At 40.2% G+C, this 11141-nt stretch overlaps 1 protein-coding gene across 3 annotated transcripts; it reads left to right on the top strand.

Moving 5' to 3' along the window:
• The first annotated feature begins 478 nt into the window (after window positions 1-478).
• Window positions 479-3830, top strand: LOC110710944. 3 transcript variants are annotated; one of them, XM_021889282.1, is made up of 8 exons: window positions 479-903; window positions 1262-1564; window positions 2383-2454; window positions 2575-2642; window positions 2720-2879; window positions 2980-3066; window positions 3132-3221; window positions 3317-3830. In XM_021889282.1, the coding sequence occupies exons 2-8, from the start codon at window positions 1319-1321 to the stop codon at window positions 3404-3406; spliced, it is 813 nt and encodes a 270-aa protein (XP_021744974.1). In that variant the 5' UTR covers window positions 479-903; window positions 1262-1318; the 3' UTR covers window positions 3407-3830. The 3 variants fall into 3 exon arrangements, with proteins under 3 accessions (XP_021744974.1, XP_021744976.1, XP_021744975.1); XM_021889284.1 differs by having other exon boundaries at window positions 483-903; window positions 2738-2879; XM_021889283.1 differs by lacking the exon at window positions 479-903 and adding an exon at window positions 910-1113.
• The last annotated feature ends 7311 nt before the right edge of the window (window positions 3831-11141 follow it).

Below are 11141 nucleotides of genomic sequence, written 5' to 3'. Positions count from 1 at the left end.
GTAATGGTGGGTTAAAGTTGAAAATTTTAGATTAAAAGTTAAATATTTAGCTAAGGTACCATATTAGTACTACATCAAATTGGATTATAGGATAGTTTATTACATATTTATATAAATGATAGCTTTCCTTCAATTTAATAGTCGCTTGATATCTTGTTAGATTTGTTACGGTGTATATATATTTAAAGATCAATTGATATAATCTAAGGGTCTGTTCTCTTACGTTGAAATTCAGCTCATTTCAGTTCAGTTTAGTTCAGCTCAGTTCAGTTCAGCTCAGTTCCTAATTTCCTTCTCTTATAAAATATTCAGTTCAGTTCAGTTCAGCTGAATTCAGTCAATGAGAACAGACCCTAAATCGATGTATGTTATAAGATTTGTTTCATAAATTTATACAATACATCACTTGATTGATTTATTTACTTATTTTCATAAGTACTTAGGCAGGCCGAAATCTCTACCATAATAGTACATCAGTTGTGTATTATTGGAGGGAATATAGGCTAACATCAGTAACCAATAGCCACGACAATAGACGGTTAACAAAAAAGGTCAACGTGGACGAAAGTAGTGGGATAATGGTGCTTGATTTCACCGTTATAGTCTCAACCCACTTTTCATTTCATTGATCACCAACATTTTCTTTTAAATAATTTTCAACAAAAATATCCCAAAAGCTTTATATATGACGTGAGTCGTGAGAGAAGAAGAACAACATCAAATCAAACCTTAAAAAAAAAAAAAAAAAAAACAGAACAAAATTTCAATAAAAATGCTTTGCTTTGCTTAGCATTTCTATTCCCTTGTTAAACCCACCTTACTCTATCTCTTGCTTCATCTTCTTTCATACTTCCATTAATTCTTCATTATTTCACCCTTTTTTACACATTCTTTCCCTCTTTTGTAAGTCTCTTTCTTTCTTATCCTCTGTTTTTTTGGTTTTTAATTCATAAAAATCACACCTTTTTCTGTTTTCTGGGTTTTGTCTCCTTTTTCCTGCTCCCCCTTTCTGGATTTCTTCTTCTTTTCAGTCAGCCGCCTTTTTCCACCCTTTTTGGGATTTTGTTAATTCCTCTAATTATTTGTAAATATTCATCTTTTTTGTGTAAAAAGGTGAAATCTTTTTGCTTTTTATGAACTGGGATTAAATTTCATAGCTTTTTCCTGATTCCCCATTTTCTAAAAACATATTTTTTTTTGTTGGCTTGATTGTTTAATAGTAGTATAACTCAATAATAAGATGTTTTTGTTTGAATTCCAGGATACAGTTGATCATTGGTGAAGTTGTTGTATAGTTGGGGTTGTGGTAACTTTTAAGATGGGTGATCATTTAGCATTACTGGTGAACCGGTTGCTTACAGAATCAACGATACATGCCGCAATCGAAAGTCGAAATCGAGCAAAAGAGATTGAAGAAGGCAAGGATGTTGAGTTCTTAATGCCAATAGAGGAAGATGATGCAGAGTTATCATCTCCTAGGAAAGTTGTGGAGTGTAGGATATGCCAAGATGAGGATTTTGATTCTAAGATGGAGACTCCTTGTTCTTGTTCTGGTAGTTTGAAGGTTTGTATTACTAGACTCTGTTTTTAAATAATAGGCCACATTTGATTTAAGGTGGAACATGACTGATGTAACTAAACTATTTTGATTATTTTATACTCCCTCCGTTTTTAAATATTTTTGTAACTAATTTTTGATCACTAATATTTTTAATTATCAATAAGTATAAATTCTAACAGTTGAAAATTAATAATCTATTCATTGAGATTATTCCAACAAGTACTCACGAGACTATATTTTTTCTTATGTATCACAAACATTAGTCAAAGTAGGACAAATGAATAATGTAAAAAATAAAAATGGAGCAAGTATTTAAAAACGGAGGGAGTATACGTTTTTGTCCTTTTTATGGAATTGATATAAGGGTATCATTAAGGGTAATACGGAAAAGTTTAAATGCTATCCCGTTCAAGAACTTAGATTTGAATTATAATTTTGAGATAAGTAAAATTTTTATCTATTAGTTTGGGGCGGAGGGAATATTATATTAGGATCGTTTTTTTAGAATAAAAGCTAATTTTTAACATGAATTGACCCTATATAAGATGCATGTTTCCTTTATGTTCAATTGTTTAAGAAGCATGATTGCATGAATATACATTAATATTTGTATTGCATTCTATATTAAAGTAAAAGGCTGAAGAAACCAAGATAGTACTACTAGTACTACATGATAAATAGATTGTCCTTGGTGACTTTCACATGTCTTAACTAGTGAATTTGGAGTCGTGTTTGTTTGTTACGAGTAATTTTATTAAAGGCGATTAGTGTTGTTAATAACATAGAGATGTATGCTGAAGAAGCTCATATAATGCTTGCAGTATGCTCATCGCAGATGCGTGCAGAGGTGGTGTAACGAGAAAGGTGACATCAATTGTGAAATATGCCACCAGGTTGGATTTCATTTTATTGCAGCTCCAATTCCTTGTTATTTTCGCGGTACTCTGATTACATGAACATGATATAGAAACAAACGTGAATGCTGCTAAATTTCGAGTTTTTTCTGATTGCAGCCATTCAGACCAGGTTATTCTGCACCCCCACCTCTACTTAGATATGGGCGTATTCCTATGAATTTTAGGTAATTCCTCACCTATGATGACATGAAATATAAACAGACATGAAATTACCAATGATCAAACTGACTAACTGAAACAGTGCGCGTTTTTTTATCAGGAGAAACTGGCAGATAAGCAGACGAGAATTAGTTCAGTCACAGTTAATGGAAGCAGTTTCGACTGATCATGATGATCTTCTAGATGAATTTGAAGAACCTTCTTCAAGAAGTCTCTTATGCCGTTTCACGGTTGCAGTGATTGTAAGAACCATTTTCCTTTCACGGTCACTGTTATATGTAACATGCCTTGTTGTTTCCACCTATTTCCAGACATCAATCTATTTGTTATGTTAATTTACAGTTCATTGGTCTCCTGATTTTACGACATACTCTGCCAATCGTGGTTGGTGGTGCTGATGATCACGAGTTTGTTCTTCCCCTATTCATTGTAAGTAAATATAACTATTAATCTGTTTTCTGGAAAGAGCATGTTCTTATGTTCTTTGGTTTCAGCTAGCAATGCTCCGAGTCTCAGGAATTTTAATGCTCGTGTATGTCACCATGATGGCAGTTACTGGACTACGGCGACAAAGGAACCAAGATGTATGTACCATTCATTCATTCAGAATTCTTTGATGTTTACAGTATTGGTGATTTTTCTTGTACTGATTCTGATCCCTTATTTTCGTAACTTACAGGAAACCCCTAGTATATTGGAAACCTCATCTGACGAAGAAGTTGAGCACCCTGATTCAGAACAGCCTTCTCATGTAATCCAAATTTCATGATTCATCATACAAGAACCATCTATGGACTTAATCTGTAGATCAATCTCGCGACTGTGAACCAGATGATGAGGGCTTTTTCACCGCCACTTATGTCAGGGACGCAAGTTTGAGTTAGAAATAAAAACATACAGATACAAAACCTGTAAATTAATGTATGAAGTTGGTATATACAAACAATATGAAATTGATGCTCCCACCTAACAAGGTTGAGGTGATGCTTGTAGGTTTTTTCCTTTCTCTTTTTCTCCCCAAATTTATTTTGTTTCCTGTAAATTTCGGTTTAGGATATAGAAAGTACAAGGATCTTAACTTGTAAGAAACATATAGGTATTACTTTCTATGTCTGTATAAAGCTATTGGGTTGTATATTATGTTGTGTGACAGGGTTCCTTTATCTTTTGCCTGCTGCACTCAATTTCACTGATTTTCTACTCCACATGAACTTGCAACATGACAACTAAATCCAAACACGAGCAAGGGGTGTATACGTCGTTTTTTGTTTCTCCTTTAAATAAAGTTTAATCTGATGCTTTATGTCTCTCATTGCTAATCTTGCCATCGGAATGTGGTGCTCACATATGGTTGTAATACGCTTGTATAAAACGAAGCTCGATTACGATTTGTGGAAACCATTAGCTTAGAAGCATTCAAAGTACTATAAATACCTCTAGTGTTAAGATAATTCACTCCTGTGCACCTATGAAAATCATACTAATAGAAGCAACTACATGCAATCCTAACCAAGTAATCAAGATAATTAACTCATGTGCAACTATCCTAGCAAGATGATGGACATAATGGAAGTCTAATCTAGGTCACTTTCGTGCAACTAATCTAGACATAATAAGAAATAACGGGATTAAACAACGCTACAATAAACACGAGCAATTTAATTAGCACATGTCCAACATCTCAATGTATGGCAATCAGTCAATCATCATCCATTCAATCCAAACTACACCAACTTCTTCACCCCCTTCCCCTAGCTAGAAATCTAACCTTGAGAATAGAGATGACAACGGATCCTGGATCCGATCCAAATCCGGTGGATCCAGATCCATTTTACAGGATCTGGATCTTTAATTTTTGAAATCGATAGATCTCGATCTGGATCCGTTTTGATGGACCAGATTTGGATCTGGACCCTTTTTTGAGATCCAAATCCGGTCTGGATCCGACCTGTTGATTCGTTTTATAAATTTTTTTTAATATATTTATTATGGTATTATTTAAGATTTATGTACTAATTAAGTTGACTAGTCTTATATAAATATATACCTATATTTTTTTCTATTATTACATACTTCCTCCGTTCTATTAATATTGCAACAATGGAGTTTTTGCACTATTCATCACTCTTGTTTGACCTTATAATATAGATTTATACATTAAGTAAAATATAGTCATGGGATCTTATTGGATTCGTCTCATAAAATACTTTCACAATATTAACTTTTTATAATTTTTACTCTTACACAATTATATATATTTAGCATATAAAATGTGCTTTGGGATGCGTAATTTCCTCCTTGTTGCAATGAAGTACTTTGTTTGTAATTATTTTTTGAACTAAACTTTAAATGATTTATTTCTCATCAAAATAAAAATTAATGGACACACACACATATAGGGGTGTTCAAAAAAACCCGACCCGATTGCCCGTCCCGATTACCCAATGTCCCGCAAAATACCCGATGGGTAATTTGTCTTTTTTTTCGGGTCGGGTACCTGACCCGCCAAAATAAACAGTTCTTTGGTCGGGACATGGGACGCGAATCATTTTTCTCGGGTACCCGGTAATAAACAGAAAAGAAAAAATAAAATCCTCCCTCAACTTTGCCCAACCCATTAACTCACTCACTCAGCCTCTTAGGGTTGCTTTTTTTTACTCCCTCAAAAAAACAAATACGCAGCCTTCCAATACTTTTCCTCCCGGACGTTTTACCAAAGTAAGCTTACTTTGGTAAATATTAACCAAAGTAGACGCGTGGCAAAAGTATTTACCAAACTAAGCTTCTAGGGTAAAACGCTGTCTCGGTCAACGTTTTATCCTGGAATTTTTTTTTTTAAAAAAATTCAGTAGGTAAAACGCTGTCCCAGACAGCGTTTTACCTTTAAAAAAAATAAGAATTCAAATTGAACATAAAACGCTGCCCGAGACAGCGTTTTATGTTCAATTTTTTTGTTGAACATAAAACGCTGTCTGAGACAGCGCTTTATGTTGCAACCTAAAGCGCTGTCCCAGACAGCGTTTTTCTGCTGGAGACAGCAGACCAGCAGTAACCAGCAGCAACCACCACCAACATGCTCCAGCAACCTGCAGCACCCCCAGCCTTCATACAGCCAGCACCCTCAACCACCACCAGCAACCCCTGCCGTCGACCACCAGCAACCACCACCTCCCGCCACTTTCGACCACCCTTATGCCGTTGAAAACACTCCAACAACCCCTGCAACACTGCAATCACCACCACCACCAACCCCTACCGTCCCACCACCGTCGACCTCCACCAACCACCACCTCCCGCCACTGTCGACACCCCCAACAGGACTACAACCACCGTGAACCACCAAAGTCCGATTTAGACAAATAAGGAAATTAAACTTCACATCACACATATTCATTAAAAAAACATTCATTATATTAATAATATAAGTGTTATTTACATCATTCTACAAAATCGGGCTACAGGAAGTAAATGACCTAATACTATCCCGACTCATTTATTCGGGGTAAAGGTTCTGTCTCTGTGTCGGCCCTCCGTCTGACACGCCGCCGCCTGTAATGTGTAATGGTGGTAAACGGGTCTCGGGGCGGTGGGGGAGTCAGCTGGCTAGACGATGGACCCTCTTGGGTAGGGGTCGGCGCAGAACTATGAAAGACGTAGTCCTCTGCGTCTCTGGGTGACGTAAGATCACCTCCACAGCTACTCTGGCCGAGCTCGAACTGTGAATGGACCGAGCGCCCATCATGGTCGTCCCGCTGGGTGACGAGATAGCCGTGACCATATCTCTGTAAGGTAGTCACGCCCATATCGCGTACCCGCTGGACCTGGGGTCTGGTGGGTCCGTCTACGAGGCTGATTGACAGTGCATCAACCATCGCAGCCATATCCGCAGCCTGCAGTAATCATCGATCAGTAAGTTGTATGATATAGAAATTAAAAATTGATAAAAATAAGTAGAATAAAAGAAACTCACATATCCGTAAATGACGTCATATGCTGGGTGGTAATGTGTCGAGGGTGGTGTGTAACTGGGGTTGATGAAACGCCGTGTAATACGCCTGTACCACACCATGTATGGATCGGTGGGATCCACAACGCCCTCCATCGGGTCACCTCCAACGACAAACTGAAGGCGTTGCGTCCACAGCTCAACGTAACGCCAATGCTCCAGTAACCAGCTGGTCTCCCCCTTTCCCCGACGGTCAACGCCGTGAAGGCGTACGCTCGTGTCACACTGCTGGGGGATGGGCTGGCGTAGTCCAAACTGCCTCAGGACTCGGTCGGGTAGGTGACTCTCCACGACCTCAAAACAGATCAGGGGGACCCTGGCGCGCCACTCCGCCTGATGGTCCAGCAGATGTGCAGGCATGGAATCTACCAAGTCAGGTACATACGAATCCCATGTCATCTGCAATAACACAGCAACAGTAATATCAAGAAAAGGTTAGTCTCAGACAGTATTCACATTACAAAAATGATTACAAGTATCTTTAAATTATTACCTGGTCCTCGGTCAGGCGGTCTAGGGCGTCGCGGTAGTATGGAAGCCCCCTCGCGGTATGCGCATGTGTCAGTCTGCGGACCACCCACCTAATACCGGAAAATGATTCAGGTTATCAACTAATACAATAAATGAATGAAGTCTACAGTAATGAAACCGGTATCGAACCTGCAACCGTACGCCTCATCAGGTGTAGGGAGCGGTGGAGCATCGTACGCCTGGTACTGGTCGTCCCGGTCCTGCTGTCCCGGACGATGGTACGCAGGCCTACCTGGTCTGCCTACATGTATATGCTCCCAAGCCCAAAACTAGCACACAACAATACAAAACTCGGGTTAGTATAAACTATTTAAAAGGCTTTCAAAATAAGTTACTGGTAATTAATTAGGTGAGTTACCTGAAGCACTATCAACGGACCCCCGATCTCGCCAGAACCAAGGTGGGATGCTCTGCACAGCTAGCGATACAACGTCGCCAAGCAGGCACTACCCCAGCTGTAGCCACGGATATGATCCCAATCGTGGTCTAACAGCTGCAGGTACAGAAGCTGCAGGTGGCTCCCGCTCTTGTTCCCAAATAGCACGCCCGAGACGAGGAAAAACAAGTACGCCCGAGCGTATCTCTGAACCGTGGCGTCATCCGCGCCCTGAGGTAGCTGACTGAAAGTGTCGCGTAACCAGGCGGTCCTCAACCCGGACCCCCTAATATCGCCGGGTTCTGGCCGAACTCCGAGAACCCGATCGACCAAACCAGCTGGATCGACTAACGCGTGTCCTGTTACCGCAGCCCCATGTACAGGAAGGCGCGTCAGTACGGCGACGTCACGCAACGTAACGGTCGCCTCCCCAACAGGGAGGTGGAAGGAGTGCGTCTCCTGTCTCCACCTCTCCGCGAGCGCAGTGACAAGCGCTCGATCGATCTCCCTGGTCGCCATCCGATGTATGCCACCGAAGCCTGCAAACTCGATGTACTGAAGAACGAGCGGATCGATAACCCATCCCACCATAAACCTGGTGGTGTAGTGCCTACAAACTAGCTGCTGCGCTGGATCAACCTAATTAAAAATTGTCGTACCAAAATTAATAACACAAATTATAATAACACTAGATGCATGAGTTCATAAAAGGACAGATGATTCATTACTGTCTGGTCCCAGATAGCAACGCTCCGATGTGTGTGCTGTAGTGTCAGCACAGAAGGGTCCACAGGTCCGGGCCTACGATCATCTCCGTCCATGATATCTGTACATTGAAAACGTTATAAACCAAACATGCAGCCGGACCAGTTAAAGGCAAAGATATAATATTTCAAACGACATCCAAAGTAGAGAACAGAAACGATCCAATTGTTAGCTAATCTTATAAAATCATCAAATTCTAATACAAAATACTTCGTGTTTGTAATAATACAACAAAAATTAAATACAAGATTGGGATCTATGTAGGTCTAGATGGACACGTTGTTCGGTTGTGACCCTGCTGGTGACAACGGCCGCATTTGGTCGGGGGCCGGTTAGTCTCATCCATTTCATTGCGTAGACGCTTTGACCTTGGCCGCCCTTTTCCACGCACCATGCTGCCGTCGGGAATGAGTTTGGGGCCGACGTATTGCGTCCAGGTTGTCTCGCAGGGAATAGGCCAGAATTGTGGTGCGTATGTGTTTGTGTAGGCCTCCGATTGCAGCACCGGGTCCACCCACGGCCGCTCTGATAGTGAATACGCCGCACAGACTGCCAGAACATGAGAACATGGGACGGCGATGCTTGAACATTTGTATACACATCATACACAGACAATTCGTTATTCACAATATTTCCCAGATGAACTGGCACAAGCTGAGACGGCGATGCTTGAACATCATCTTCCATGGGTGGATGACTATGCATTTGCACAGGTGAAGGTGTGACGGTGTTTGATGTCGAAGGCCCAACTTGGCCGGCCATTGCCACATATGCCCCCCCATATACAAGTGAAGCTATATGAGAACTAAACGGCATCTGAAATTGATCGTCGTGAAGCATTCGACTGAAAGTTCCCATCCCAAATTCAGTTGATGGAATGTCGTGTGAGGGCACTTGGAAGGGTTCTGTGTTGTAACCCGAAGTATATGTAGATTGTTGTTCTGCCCGAGTACTTTGTTGGGTACATATAGGCACCATTTCTACATATATCTCAGTGGGAACACCCGTCATTGCAACAACGCTCCTTAGAGCTTTCACATGCTTATTCGTACAAACCGGTAACACTTGAACCCCATTGCCGGTCTCAAACCTCATTTTAATGTGTACTTCAACATTCCTCGGGTCTGAACCAATACTACTATGAACCTCGTTCATCAAATCATTCATAGTCATATTCGGTTCAAGTGTTAGTGGTTCCATATTTCCCCCACTATACTCGACACGGGGTCCATCAAACAGAATTTCACCTCCCCACCGGCATAACAAAACTACATTTTGTGCAGCCATATTCTACATAGCCAAAACACATTTTAGGGTTATTGAAATCTAGAGCGAGGTAAAACAGGTTGCCCACAAACTAAGCACTAACTCCATTTATAAACTCTTAGTTTAGGTTGAAATGCAAAACGATTACTAACAAACTAAACTTGCAAACATTACACTAATATAAATTGATAGATATATTATCAATAATTAACTAAGACTCTTCTCACCAATAACAACTTCACCATCAACAACTTCACCACTTTCAAAAATTTCAACAATTTCAACAATTGCATGAACAATTTCAACAATTTCATGAACACATTCAACAATTTTATGAACAATTTTAACCTAAACTATTTCAATAATTTCAACAATTTCATCTCTTCTCACCAATTTCAACCATTAACAATTTCAACATTTTCACCATCAACAACTTCACCAATGTCATGAACAATTTCATCAACAATGTACCACATCACCATCAACAATTATCAACAATGTACCACATTTTCATTAATAATTAGCAACAATTTCATAAAATTGACATGAATTCACCACAACTTAGAGCAATTACACAAGATTGAGTTTAGGGTTTTACCAAGAAATTGAGTGGAAGAGTGTGAGAGAAAGCAAGGCAGCAGCAAGGTGGCGGCGGCAAGGTGGCGGTGGGGGCGGCGACAGCACCGGTGACGGTTTGGTGGTTTAGTGTGAGAGGGAGGAGGGAGTGGAGTGCGTTTTTGTTGTTGTTGTTGTGTTCTGTTTCTGCTGCTGCTGCGTATATTATACGAGAATGAAACGCTGTCTCGGACAGCGTTTCTCTTCACGCATGAAACGCTGTCCCAGACAGCGTTTCATTAAACGGCATAAGACGCTGCCTGGGTCAGCGTCTTATGTGCTACCTTGTTTTTTTTTTTTTTCCTCCTTTTACCTATAATAAACTACGAATTTAAAAAAAAATTAAACACAAGGTAAAACGCTGTCTGGGACAGCGTTTTACCTACTGAATTTTTTTAAAAAAAAAAATTCCAGGATAAAACGCTGATCGAGACAACGTTTTACCCTAGAAGCTTAGTTTGGTAAATACTTTTGCCACGCGTCTACTTTGGTAAATATTTACCAAAGTAAGCTTACTTTGGTAAAACGTCCTTTCCTCCCTCTCCCTCTCTCTCTCTCATTACCCTTCAAAACACGTGTCAAAAACACAGCACTCAACTTCGTCACCGACGCCGGCACAATCAACCGCACCCTCATGAACCTTCTAGGTCCCCGCGTTACACCCAATCCCACCCCTCACAACTTCGTCTCAACCCACAACGTAGTTTTTGACCCTTCCAACAATCTCTGGTTTCGCCTCTTCGTCCCTCACAAATCCGACGCGTTTCACTCCCATCATCGTCTTCTTCCACGGCGGTGGTTAGGAAAGAGTAGATAAGAAATTTAGGGGTTTTTAGTTGAGTAGTGGTAATGAAGGTGAGATCTGAGTGTTTTAAGGTTTTGATGAAAAAAATGTAAATGTAAATATTTCATTTCTTCCAATTCTTTGTAAATTTCAATTGGTTT

This window comes from Chenopodium quinoa, unplaced genomic scaffold (genome assembly GCF_001683475.1).
Source record: "Chenopodium quinoa cultivar QQ74 unplaced genomic scaffold, ASM168347v1, whole genome shotgun sequence".
Lineage (NCBI taxonomy): Eukaryota > Viridiplantae > Streptophyta > Magnoliopsida > Caryophyllales > Amaranthaceae > Chenopodium > Chenopodium quinoa.
Note: the sequence above shows the minus strand (reverse complement) of the source record. Positions and strands in the feature narration are given on the sequence as shown.

Bases quoted from the DNA above. Each gene is read 5' to 3' on its own strand.
- LOC110710944 (XM_021889282.1), top strand. From the start codon at position 1,319: ATGGGTGATCATTTAGCATTACTGGTGAACCGGTTGCTTACAGAATCA. The intron at 2,455-2,574 runs GTTGGATTTCAT...TTCTGATTGCAG, and splicing joins ATTGTGAAATATGCCACCAG to CCATTCAGACCAGGTTATTC. The intron at 2,880-2,979 runs GTAAGAACCATT...GTTAATTTACAG, and splicing joins GTTTCACGGTTGCAGTGATT to TTCATTGGTCTCCTGATTTT.